We start from the raw sequence: 11481 nt of genomic DNA, 5'->3' as shown, positions 1-11481 counted from the left end.
AAGATGTACATCGTGGAATTGCAGCCACTCAGAAATAGGTCATAGTTGACTATTCCCACAAAATAATTCAAGAATCTCCCAAAATTCATAGAAAAAAACCAAGCAAACACTATTTAGTTTGTGATAGCTAAGCGTTCATTTTAACAGGCTTTCCAGACACACTATAATCCCCTTCAAATCTAGAAATGCACAAAAATAAGAACACAATCAAGTATGCTACAGGTTATTATCTAAAGTAATTGCAGGAGAGTAACATCAAATACTGTGAAGGGCATGCGTGGCAAACTCGCCTTCGTAGCGACCCTTCTGTGGTACAAATTAAGACACACAACAGATGAATACAGGTACAAGCATAACGGGATAAGATTAGGCAGTTACATCACTTACTGGAGTATGACGGTGGCTCCCTGCCAGTGGCGCACAGCAGCAGTGAGTACTCCCGAATCGCAATCCATAGGTAAACGAAGGGCTGCGTCCCTGGGAAGGAGAAACTTGGAACACTTGAGTCAAGGGCAGACAGTCATCTGCACACAAGCTCCTAAGGCAATGTGGCAGCCAGAAGACTAATGGAATCTGTTGGATGCGCCGGACAGCTCACGTTTAAGAAGATTCAAAATCTGCTTACTGTTTTTCAACATTAGAATGTTTTGACAAATAGTACACCAAAGTGCCTCTTCAAGGTTACCTCTCACTGCCTGCAGATCTAGGTGTTGTACTTACTGCTCTTTATCATACTTTGGAATTAAATATGTTTACAGCACTGCCAAACAAATCCAAACCTATTGAGAAGGGATCACAGTCTCCACAGTACTCACTACCATTTCCACCAACTTATCTTTAAGTTAAGTTGACGATTGAAATCTTGGCCCCTTTGAGTGAGCAGCAGAAGTCCCATTGACTCAGCGGGGCCAGGATACCTTTGGAAGGAATTTCCTTCATTTCAAGTCTGAAGAGCTGAAGTTCTTGGATTACACAAAATGAGAAACAAAGAGTTTTAAATGATTTATTTGATTTCTCCACATGATCACAGTTATAGTTTTACATCAATAGGGTCCGTTACTACTTACAAACAGAATGCATATTAAAATGAAAGCACTCCTTTCTTCCTCATAGTTACAAAAGGGGTCTCAAGCCTCCCCAGAACAGAAGCTTCTTGTAAGCATAATGTTTTTGAAGTCTTTAACAGTCTGCATTCAAGACCTAATTCTAACAGTTTAATACAACTCAAAGCTGATTTAAGTTCCTAGCAGGAGATAGGCAACCTCAAAGTGACTGCAGACTTATAGTAATACTAATTTACACACTATGTACAATTTAGAGAGTATCTATTCCCCCGACTGGTCCCATTTTCACCACCCCCTTTTCTCTTTTCCAAATTTAATCTTGTTATTGGTTCCACTTTTCTTTTAAATATATACACAATAATCCATTTTGCAGGCAAGAAGTGCGATGGTATTTTACAACGGAACAGCAAAGTGCATGCTTAACTGCAGAAAACACACAGCTTCATATGGAACAGCAAGTCAACATCTAGAGAGTCATTGTTTAAATATCTGCTGACTGTCTCTCAGCTCATTTTATCAAGAACAAGAGGCTTCTGCTGCATGCAGTACATGATGGGAAAATCATTCTACACTGTATGTTAGACTTGGTTTTGTTTTTTAGCAATACAAGACGCACATTATATTAGGATGAACCTTGTTTTTTGTTTTACATTTCATTCTTAACTTAAAAAAATAAAAACCCCAAATATATATTTGATTGTTGTCCCAGAAAAGATTTTTGTTGCCACACCTTCATTCTTTATGTTTCCCTTTCATTTTTTCAAATCAGCATTACTACTTTGCCACATCATTTATGGGAAAAGAGAAACATCGTCACTCAGTGCAGTTCTGTACCAGTTTTTATTGGCAATGGCATTTGAGAAAAAACTCTCTCAATTCTACTCCTGCCTGCAGGCTCAAAAAATTGTCTTAACCACACGCAGTGTTGAAGTACCATCATTTTCCTATTCTAGGAAATTTCCTATTCATGATCCGCACTGCTCTAAGCAACTGTTAATCAAGGACGGAGTCAGAGAGGTTACACCACAACCCTAAACAAGCAGCAAAGTTCTTAAGACTTGTGCTGACATCAAGACACATTTGTTTCTTTAAAGTACATACAAACACATAGTTTAAAAAAAAATAGAAAAAAAAAATCAAGCCCACTGTTTCTCCTTATTGACTTGAAAAAACAGAGTTTACAAATACTGTGCTCTTATATGACCAGTTTTGTTTTTTAAACTGGCCTCAAAACGATCTGTGATTTTACACATGCAACTTAATGCACCTAGAGTGCAGGCACAAATTCTTTCCCCACTTGTACATGAAATCATGTGTAAATGTTTTTTTGCATGCACATTTGTGACATCTCCTGAACATTTCACTCATTGCACATGGAAATTCAGTGGTCAAGCATTAAAATGTGGCTTACTGTGTAAGTTCAGAATACTCAGATGTAACTCTAATTTAAATGAATGAAAGGGGTTTTAAAACATAAAGCAAATGCAGATCTGGGAGATTTAATACTATCATTGTTAATTAATGCAGCTACAGTCAGATTTTCCTCTCCACTGCTACTGCGTATTCTGCATTTATTCCATACACAGGCAATTTTACTTACACCGTAACTCTGCATCTGAAACAAGTACAGCCTCCATCACTCGGTGAAGAGGAGCATTCTTACCTCTGTTTAATTAAAAGATGCAGTTTCTGAAAGATGTTTGTACCTGAATGGTTCTTTATCTTTTCTGGAACAACCTATAAATTACAGTTAGACTCTACTATTGGTACAGATGTATGAAGAAAAGTCTACATATTGAAATATGTTATCACTTTACTTCAACTAATATCAACAGTAACACTGATATATTTTGCAAATATACAATATGTAGAGTGTCGCCTCACACTAGTAACATTAGATGACATGCAGACAGTTCTACTTTCCCTTATAAGAACAGCATATATTTTTTTAAACTGCAAGGAAACAGAGCCTCAGGGGACCCGTACGAGCCCTCTTAAGGTAAGCCGCAGAATTTAGAATACTACGAGTGATACTTAAAAATAATAATGTAATTACTAGATTTCTTTTCTCGTCGTGGAGATAATTTAGAGGAAAAGGAGCAGAAGGGGAAACCATATTGCACATGTGTGAAACAAACGTGGACAGCTTTAAACAAAAGGCTAAACTCTAGATTGCTGTATTTGCTCTCTGTGGAGGCTAACAAAGTGCTCAGTTTGCAGTTTTGCTGGTATCGTGATATCAATGGTATGAAAGGGAAAAAATCACTCAACCTCTCCCCCCTCCCACCCCCAAATATTAGAAATGCCATGAGCAATATGAAAAGTCCCTCTCGTTCTGATGGCCTCATTACTTCTGACAATTTCAGTACTGCGAAACAGAAAATCGACGGGCTGTTATTATTATTACTTTTACCCATCTCACACTGGAACTTTTTGCTCATCCTCTTCAAGGTTTGCTTTTAGGCTGGTACAGTTTTGCAGTTGTGATTCCTTTGTCTCTACTGTTTAGGTGTAAAGTCCTTGCAGTGGCTCAAAATGCTGAAACTACAAAGTAGGCGCCATGTATGACTTTGTACCGGAGTTTGGGATAAAAATTGTATATAAATTTGCAAATGGTTCGATTACAACACATAAGCAACAACAGCACAGCCTGTTTTTATGTGATGTCTTGCGACTAACTGGACTATGGAAGTGAGGGTTTGAGCATCAACTCAGCCTGCTGAGTGCTGGGAGCTTCCAAACTAACAAATGTGATGAGTAAAAATGGTGAAGCCACTTTGTTGCTAGCACATGGCTACATGGAATTACATATTTTTTAATATATATATATATAAAAACCCTATATTAAATTCTAAAACAAACCTTCAAGTTTTAGAGCACTTCCACCTGGAAACACTCTGACTAGAATTCAGCTTCATCGGGGGTAAAAATGAGAAATTATGGTAAACAGGAAACAAAGTAGCTGAGAAAGATGGAAGTTTGCCATTTTCATGTCTGAGATGAATGTTTTTGCAGTGTATACATGCACCTGTCGTAACTCTTCACGTGTGTTCGTTAAATCGTATGCATACAAAAGAAACGTGGATCATGTAAATTCACAGTTATCACAGCCTTTAAAGTGTCTAAGAATTTGTGTGACCAATGCTCGAAGATGACCACTGGTAAATGGCCATCCTACATTGCTACGGTATAATTACTGCATCTTAACGAGTTTGCTTACCTGAAATAGCAGAGCAGTTATAATACTGATTACGTATGATATTATCGTGTTAATAAAATAAGGATTTATACAAAGCAGTATTTGACTACAACATTTAAATGCTATGTTACTTGGCACGTTTAGTAATGATTGCTTAGAAATCTTAGCGAGTCCAGAGGACTTGTAATGAAAATACTGAAATGTCTGAAATTCCTTTCTAAGGTTTTATGTTTTTGGTCTACTCTTTCATATGCTATTCATCTATTATACTGTCCTATCAAGTAAGTGGAATTTCTTGTAAAGTCTATATTGCTAGTTTTGTGGACTGAAAAAATTTCTTTCCAAGCACAAATGTTAACTATACAGTATATATATATATATTTATATGTATATATTTATATTATATAAAGTTTACTTACGTACTTTCATCAACCATATCAGGTCTACTTATTTTTTTTGCCCATTGACAATAAAAGAGCAAGAATGCAACACTTGGTTCTGTATCACTTTTTTCCTTTTTTCATCGACTAAGTTTTTATTACGCATGTAAAATTGTCAAGGGATTTGGTGTAAAAGGTAGCTTTACTCATATTCAGCAAGCAGCATCTTTTCAAGGCAGTTTGTAAAGAAGAAGTAACCAGATGGTAAATGTCTATTGAGTAGATAAGTAAAACCAGTATCGACTGCGCTAACTTGAATTATTTTATTTAGTAACAGCAAGCCTTTAAGCTCACACAACTCAAATTGTCTAGGTAAAAACTGACAATATTATTTGTTGCTTCCTGTAAGTGCCTTTGTAGCTTTGTTTAAAACTATAGTTATATCAGGAGGGTCAGTACGCTCTAGACTATTGTGCTGATGCCACTGTGTTTGGGCTTGGTGCTGGCTGAAGTGGAGGGAGGTGGTGGCGGTCCATGGTGATGCTGGGGGTGCTGGGGATGAGAGGAGTGCCCCGGGTGCGGAGGGGGCAGCGGCGTGTGAGGAGAGTGGGCGTGCTGCGCGTGGGGGTGCTGCATGTAAGGAGCGTGCTGGGCGTGAGCCGCGTGCTGGGAATGGGGCACGTGTTGGTGATACTGGTGGGGGTGCTGGATGTGCTGGGGAGGGTGGTAGTGGTGGTGGTGGTGGTAGGGCGGGGGATTCTGCTGCATGTGACAGTACTGCGAGTGGTGAGAGTGCACTTGCGCCTGCGTCTGCCCCTCCGCTGGCCCTGCGTGATGCATGGCAGAAGGATGCTGTGAGTGTTGCTGATGTGGGATTACTGGAGGGTGCGGAGGTTGCTGGGATGAGCCAGATGGTGGATGGCCTTGGGAAGGTGGCTTTCCCCTTTTACTACCAAATAAGGAACCTAGGAGTGAGGAGGAGTTAGGCATAGTCTGGTGAGGGCGAGATGGACACTCTCGGGTTGATGTAGCTCTTCGGCGCATGTGAGGACTGCTAATGATGGACCCCTAAAAAGAAATTAATAGAAATAAAAATTAAAAAAATCTTAAAATGTTTAAAAGAAAAAGTTCACACTGACCCACAAACTCCTCCTTCAGTGTTCACATGGGTGGACTATGTTAAGAGTTCCAGGAAAAAAATTATTTCCAGCTTCTCTAAGCTGCCAATGAGGCATTCATGCCCTTCTTGGGGTATTTTAAGCATTAAATGTTTTTCTCTCAGTACTTTAATATCAAAATCTATGACTTCAAATAAGAAAAATGTCACAAAGGAGTAACATGACATGAGATCTAGGAGTGTATTTTTAAAGGAAAAATACATTTTAAAATACTGTGAAAAATACCATACTTGCTTTTTTAAAACAACAAAAAATCCCTACATTAAATTCAACCTAAATACTTAAACACACAGCAGCAAAGATTACCGTTACAATTCAGATTTCAAAACAGTAAACTTTTTTTTTTAGTAGTAGTTTTCCACTACTATATGCCACAGTGCTGCTTCTCAAGCCTACCTCTGAATCATGTGTTAAATGGAACCGTACCATTTCTGCCACTAAGGTTTCTATGGGATTGTGTTCTTCTGACCTGCGGTCCAACGTTCTCTATGACTTAGCCTGGCATGGTGTATTTAGTTTCTGAAAGTTTGGGGTTTGTATTTTTTAAAAAGAGTTATGGGACACAACAGTACTTAGGCAAAGTGTGCTAGATTTAAACTGCAATCTACCTAAAGCAAACACAAAGAAAAAAAAAAAAAGAGGGAAAAAAGAAAAAAAAATCTGCAAGCTGAATTCAGAGACATGAACAGTATATATAAATGGTTTGAAGATGAATGAAATCTCATGAAATCCACATTGAATTCACCTGTCTTAGTAATTTTTGCCTCCCATGCCCTGTCTGTGCAATTCCATGGTGTCATGACTGCATACATTTAGCAATTTAACTTGAAAATAAGCAATGGGAATGGTTGAGCATGACAGTCAACAGTTGTAGCTAAATATCAAACAGCAAGAACAGTGTACTTCGTAACAAAGAGCAAGTGGGCTTTTAAGCTGGGACCAGACTGAAATGGTGGCAAAAGGACACGTCATATTCATTGAACCATGCTTGCAGGAACAAAGGGAACAAGGTTAGCTCAAACCAAAAATGGCATCGGTCTAAAACAAGCTGTCAGTGCTTTTTAAGCTGGAAGAATACAGAGTGAGTAGCCTAGGCATGCATTGTATTTGAGGCAGGCAGGTTATATGTTAGAAGAAAAAAGAGCAAAAAAATATGTATATAAAAGAAAGGTTTGAAATGCACATCATCACATCCAGCTAGACATCAGGAACTTCCTACTTACTTCCATATTGCTGTCTAGCGATCCTGCACTGCTGCGTCGCCCACGCTTGCCTGCCCAGGACATGCAACACCATAGATTAGAGACTGAGACAAGACCCGGGTGAAGAACAGCCGCTTCCCTGAATCACTACGGGGGTCTACACGCAACTAGAGGGGCTGAGGGGGTTCGCACTGTGCGGGACCGGCACGGCAGCTACGAAGGCAGAAACTGAGATTTTTAAGGCCATTAGCTGTATTAAGTTTCTGTACCTGGCTAATTTTTAAGAGGTATTGTTGTTGTGAATCAACTATCATTAGCGGGGTGTGATTTTTAAAATTTGTACAACTCTCCAAATACATGTATTTTAGCGTCTGTATTTAGTAGTATGGTTATGAGGTTGACCTGCAACAATTTAAAATTGTTTGATTTCTTGGAATCTACTTGTCTATGAAGTTTCCTTCTTTCTTTCTTTAAAGACTGGTAGCATTGATACATACTTGTGGGGTGGTATTAATTTAAATACAAAATTTAATCTTGGCATATTTTGAACTTTAGTGTGGGGGATTGGTGAGGGGCATCATTTTTGTAATTTCATTTTCAGTTTTGAACCTCAGTGGATTTCATATAATCTTCTTTCATGAGGTTTAAAAAAAACTAAACTTAATTTTTGATCAGTAAATCTGGAATCTGTCTTGACATTATGGCTAGATTTTGTCTGTTTAGCTGTGCAGTGCTTTGTCTTCAAGTATGATGGATTTATTCTCCAGCATTCTCAAATTGCCAAAGACATTTGCCTAAAACTACAGATGAAACACCAGACTGTTTGCCTGAAGAGCCAGAACACCTCAGTGGCTATATATAGGACACAGGATCCCAGATTTTTCCTCTCATTTCACGGGAGAGAAAATAGCATATGGCTGCAGTGGAAATATGCAAAGTTTCATTGCTTTGCAAAGTTTCAAAATACTTTACTGGCAGGGCATGTAAACAAAGCTAATCTTTGAAGAGCGGTCGTGTTCTCAAAGCTTCTCTAAAACCTGCATGTGTTTTAAGTTCTCCCAGTGCTTTCCCCAGCTTTCCTGCAAGGCCAAATATCAGACGATCTCCACGCTGCATTGGCACATTGGTGCCTTCACCTTCTACTCTAACAGGTGGTGCTGGGGAGGAATGTGAAGATCTCAGCATCACTGAACGTACGAGCCACAGACCCTCATCCTGAGAAGCCCAAAAGCCACACAGTATCAGAGCCAGAGAGAACAACTTTGGGACTGGTCTGTAAGTGGGACAGAACAGCGATTGCTGGGAGGTTCACCCTTTTACTTTCTGACATACCCTTTCATAGACCAATTCAGGCTACTCCTAGGTCTTATAAGACCTTATATACCACTTACTGGATCCATAAGCATAGATTTGACCTGGCTGGTGATGGGATGCTGCCCTGCAACACAAGAGCTACAGTTCTCTAGACTACTGTAACATTTCCCCCTCATCACCAGGAGTCACTCCCCAGCACAAACCCCTCGACCCTGACACTCAATGGAAGGGAAGGGGTTTGTGGTCAAGGTGTTTCGTTCCGCTTGTTAAATTTGTTGGGATTTTGAACAATTCCCCTACGCAAGCTCTTTGCAAAAGCTTGGCGCTTCATCTCTTGCTGCAGTTTTAGCCTCACTAAAACAATAACTGTGATAACTTATGAACCCCTCAAGACAAACTGGCTTTGATAATTCCTTATTTTAACTTCTAGTCAGGCTTTGATATTTTTCTGCTCTGCTACTGGGATTAGTACTGATTAACACTCAAATCACTCTTGCTTGCTGATACACAGAGGAAAATAGCCATCTCTTAACTTAGCAGTCAATACTGCAAATAAGAGCTGCCACAAGTCATTAAATGTGGCCAAAAAATGAAGGAAAACAGGAAAATCTAATACTTCTTGCATATGGCAAAATCTGTAACAAAATAACCATGACCACGGTCTATACACAGGATACACGGACAGAGAGAGACAGAGGGATTTTTGCTTAGAGTGACTTCAGGGCAAAGTAGTACTAGCGAAGCCAAGAACAAACAGAAAATCCTGCTTAAAACACCTGCAATTTCCCTCAAATAGCTGCTATCACAATAAAGAGCACTTGGTTTAGTTTCTTAAAAACAAACGGAACCCAGTTCTGTACTGACTTACAGGGTGACAGGAAAGCTCGGCAGTAAACCCTCCAGAGCGTTCCCTTGCCAACGCGTGTTATACGAGCCCGTTCTCTGCTCTCTGAGGTGGCGTCCCATCTCGGGGAGGTTTCCCTAGAGCTGCAGTGTTCAAACGCGGCTCAAGAAAATGGTGACTCTCACCTAGAATTGTATGTAAGCGTAACTCTGTACTCAGGTAACAATTAACTGCTGTGGTATAAAGCAACATTCATCAAATCTGAAGACTGGTTTTGTTTAATAAACTACTGATCTACTTGAAATTTTTAAGGATGTTAGAGTGGTTTTTAATTTATTTTTATAAAATGAAATTTTAGTTAATCTAATCTTTTCTGATTCATTCCAACAATTCATTGATATTAGATATGAATATTCTTTCTAATAAATATCTTTAACTTACATAAGTGTAATATGTCCCATATAAGTACAGGCATTATATGGGACTAAGAATATTTCAAATTTATAGTGGAAATGTTAAGTGATCAAAATATTTTCACAAATGTAAACATTCCAAAAGGAAATACAGAGTTTCATTAATAAAATTCCATTTTACCTTGCAGAAATTGATCTCACAGATGTGCAGCTCATTATAGTAAATGCAAATATTTCTCACTGCTACCCTGTATTTTTTGAGACTGTTCTATGCTAGTGAGATACACTGACATCTAAACAATGTATTATGATCTGCCTTTCTATGTCTTGAGAAAAAAAAGTTTGGAAAAAAGTTGTAAATTAAGGGTTTTGGTAAAGCAAACTGATGTAGCAGTTCTTATAATGACGAGTCGTTACATTTGCAGCAGCAGCAGAATCTGTAGCCATCTAGCTACTGAGCTTACAGGTATTATCCAACCTGACTTGCTCAAAATTTCTAAACAATATGCTCTGATTTCATTATTATTATTGTTATTTTAGAGAGACCACTTTCCAAGGTGAGAAGGCTCTCTATAACCTTCACATTTTCATCTTGCTTTCTGGGTGAAACAGGTGTAGTCTTAAGATCACACACCAATTGTGAAAATAGTCTCTTGGCACCTTCAGATGGATTATTCTCAAAATAATGATTAAGCCCCAGGAGATGAGAAAACTGCGTAACCACACCTCGCCGCGCTGAACTCCTCTTTCACTGGAAAAGCAAACAGTGTCTCTTCCGTAAGACAGAAAAGTTGATGATACAAAGGTGTTTATATACCATGCGGGGTGTCTCTGTACAACATACTTGTAAAATGTTTTGGTATTAACGTACACATATCACAAAAGTCTTGATTCATACGAATCTGTTTTATATAAAACCCAGTAAATTCTATCATGCCCATTACTGTAGCTATTCCATTGAAGAATAGGAAAAATAACAGCGACAAGGGAAGAGACAGAAAAAAAATCTCTCCCTACTTGAAAAGCTCTTCTAATAGGGGAGAAGAAAGCCTGCTAGTATCCTCTGTCCTATATAGCGCAGCAGAATCCATGGGAAAGACAAAATAACCCAGGAACCCTGCCTGCATCGGATGAGGGATGAGCCAAGGGGCTGCACCATCCCCTCACAGATGATTCTACACATTCAGGGACTCTAACTGAATGAATTCAATAGTCTTTTAAAAGGAATTACACAGCTACGAAGTTGCACAATCCTTTCCTTTACTTTTTGGGATACAGGAAATTTTTAAAAATACATGATTAAATTGTTTAAAAAAAAAAAAAGAAAAGAAATATATAAAAAGTTAAAGGTTGACGACTGAGATTATATGCAACATACAAATAGAATTATTTTAATTCTGGAACTACTTTATGTTTTTGTTTTGAGGTTTGTTTTTTTTTTTTTCGTTAAAGTACTCTGTACTGGTCTGCGATTGTTTTGGGACAGCTCAGGAGATTATGGGTCAAGCACAACTTCTATTAATAGTCACCATGATCCCATCCCGCACTGCTGTGCAGACTCCAGTATTACATAGGTATGCCGCTTCTATATTATCAAGGCAAACTATAAAATTACAATTTTTAAACCAGTGCAGTGTGTGAATATTATTCTCCCCTTACAGGTTAGGGATGGGGGGAATAAAGCTTGATTTCCACAGGTGCTCACCACTGTAAACTCAACGTGAAAGCACTGGGTCGTCCAGCAATTCAAAGTCACTGGAACTCAGATTCACTAGCCTAAAATCAGTCAAGAAACCCGAGAGAGATATAGAATGAGAAAGGCAACCAGTCTAATCCTCCATGCTCTGCTTCATACCTTTCACACCTTTCTGGAAACCTTATATAATT

The 11481-nt window shown here is 38.7% G+C and overlaps 1 protein-coding gene across 5 annotated transcripts in view; it reads right to left on the bottom strand.

Moving 5' to 3' along the window:
* Nucleotides 1-989: 989 nt before the first annotated feature.
* The window catches only part of IQSEC1 (IQ motif and Sec7 domain ArfGEF 1), a 146229-nt gene continuing 135737 nt past the window's right edge, over nt 990-11481 (bottom strand). For 4 of the 5 annotated variants that reach the window (XM_086755443.1, XM_086755444.1, XM_086755447.1 and 1 more), the window contains exons 13-14: nt 7045-7094; nt 990-5711 (exon numbers count right to left, since the gene is read on the bottom strand). In XM_086755443.1, coding sequence (XP_086611569.1) covers nt 5106-5711; nt 7045-7094 — 656 coding nt within the window. In that variant the 3' untranslated portion in view covers nt 990-5105. The remainder of the gene's footprint in view (nt 5712-7044; nt 7095-11481) is intronic. The other variant, XM_086755448.1, reaches the window with a different exon arrangement.

This window comes from Chlamydotis macqueenii, chromosome 10, assembly GCF_036417535.1.
Source record: "Chlamydotis macqueenii isolate bChlMac1 chromosome 10, bChlMac1.mat, whole genome shotgun sequence".
NCBI lineage: Eukaryota > Metazoa > Chordata > Aves > Otidiformes > Otididae > Chlamydotis > Chlamydotis macqueenii.
Note: the sequence above shows the minus strand (reverse complement) of the source record. Positions and strands in the feature narration are given on the sequence as shown.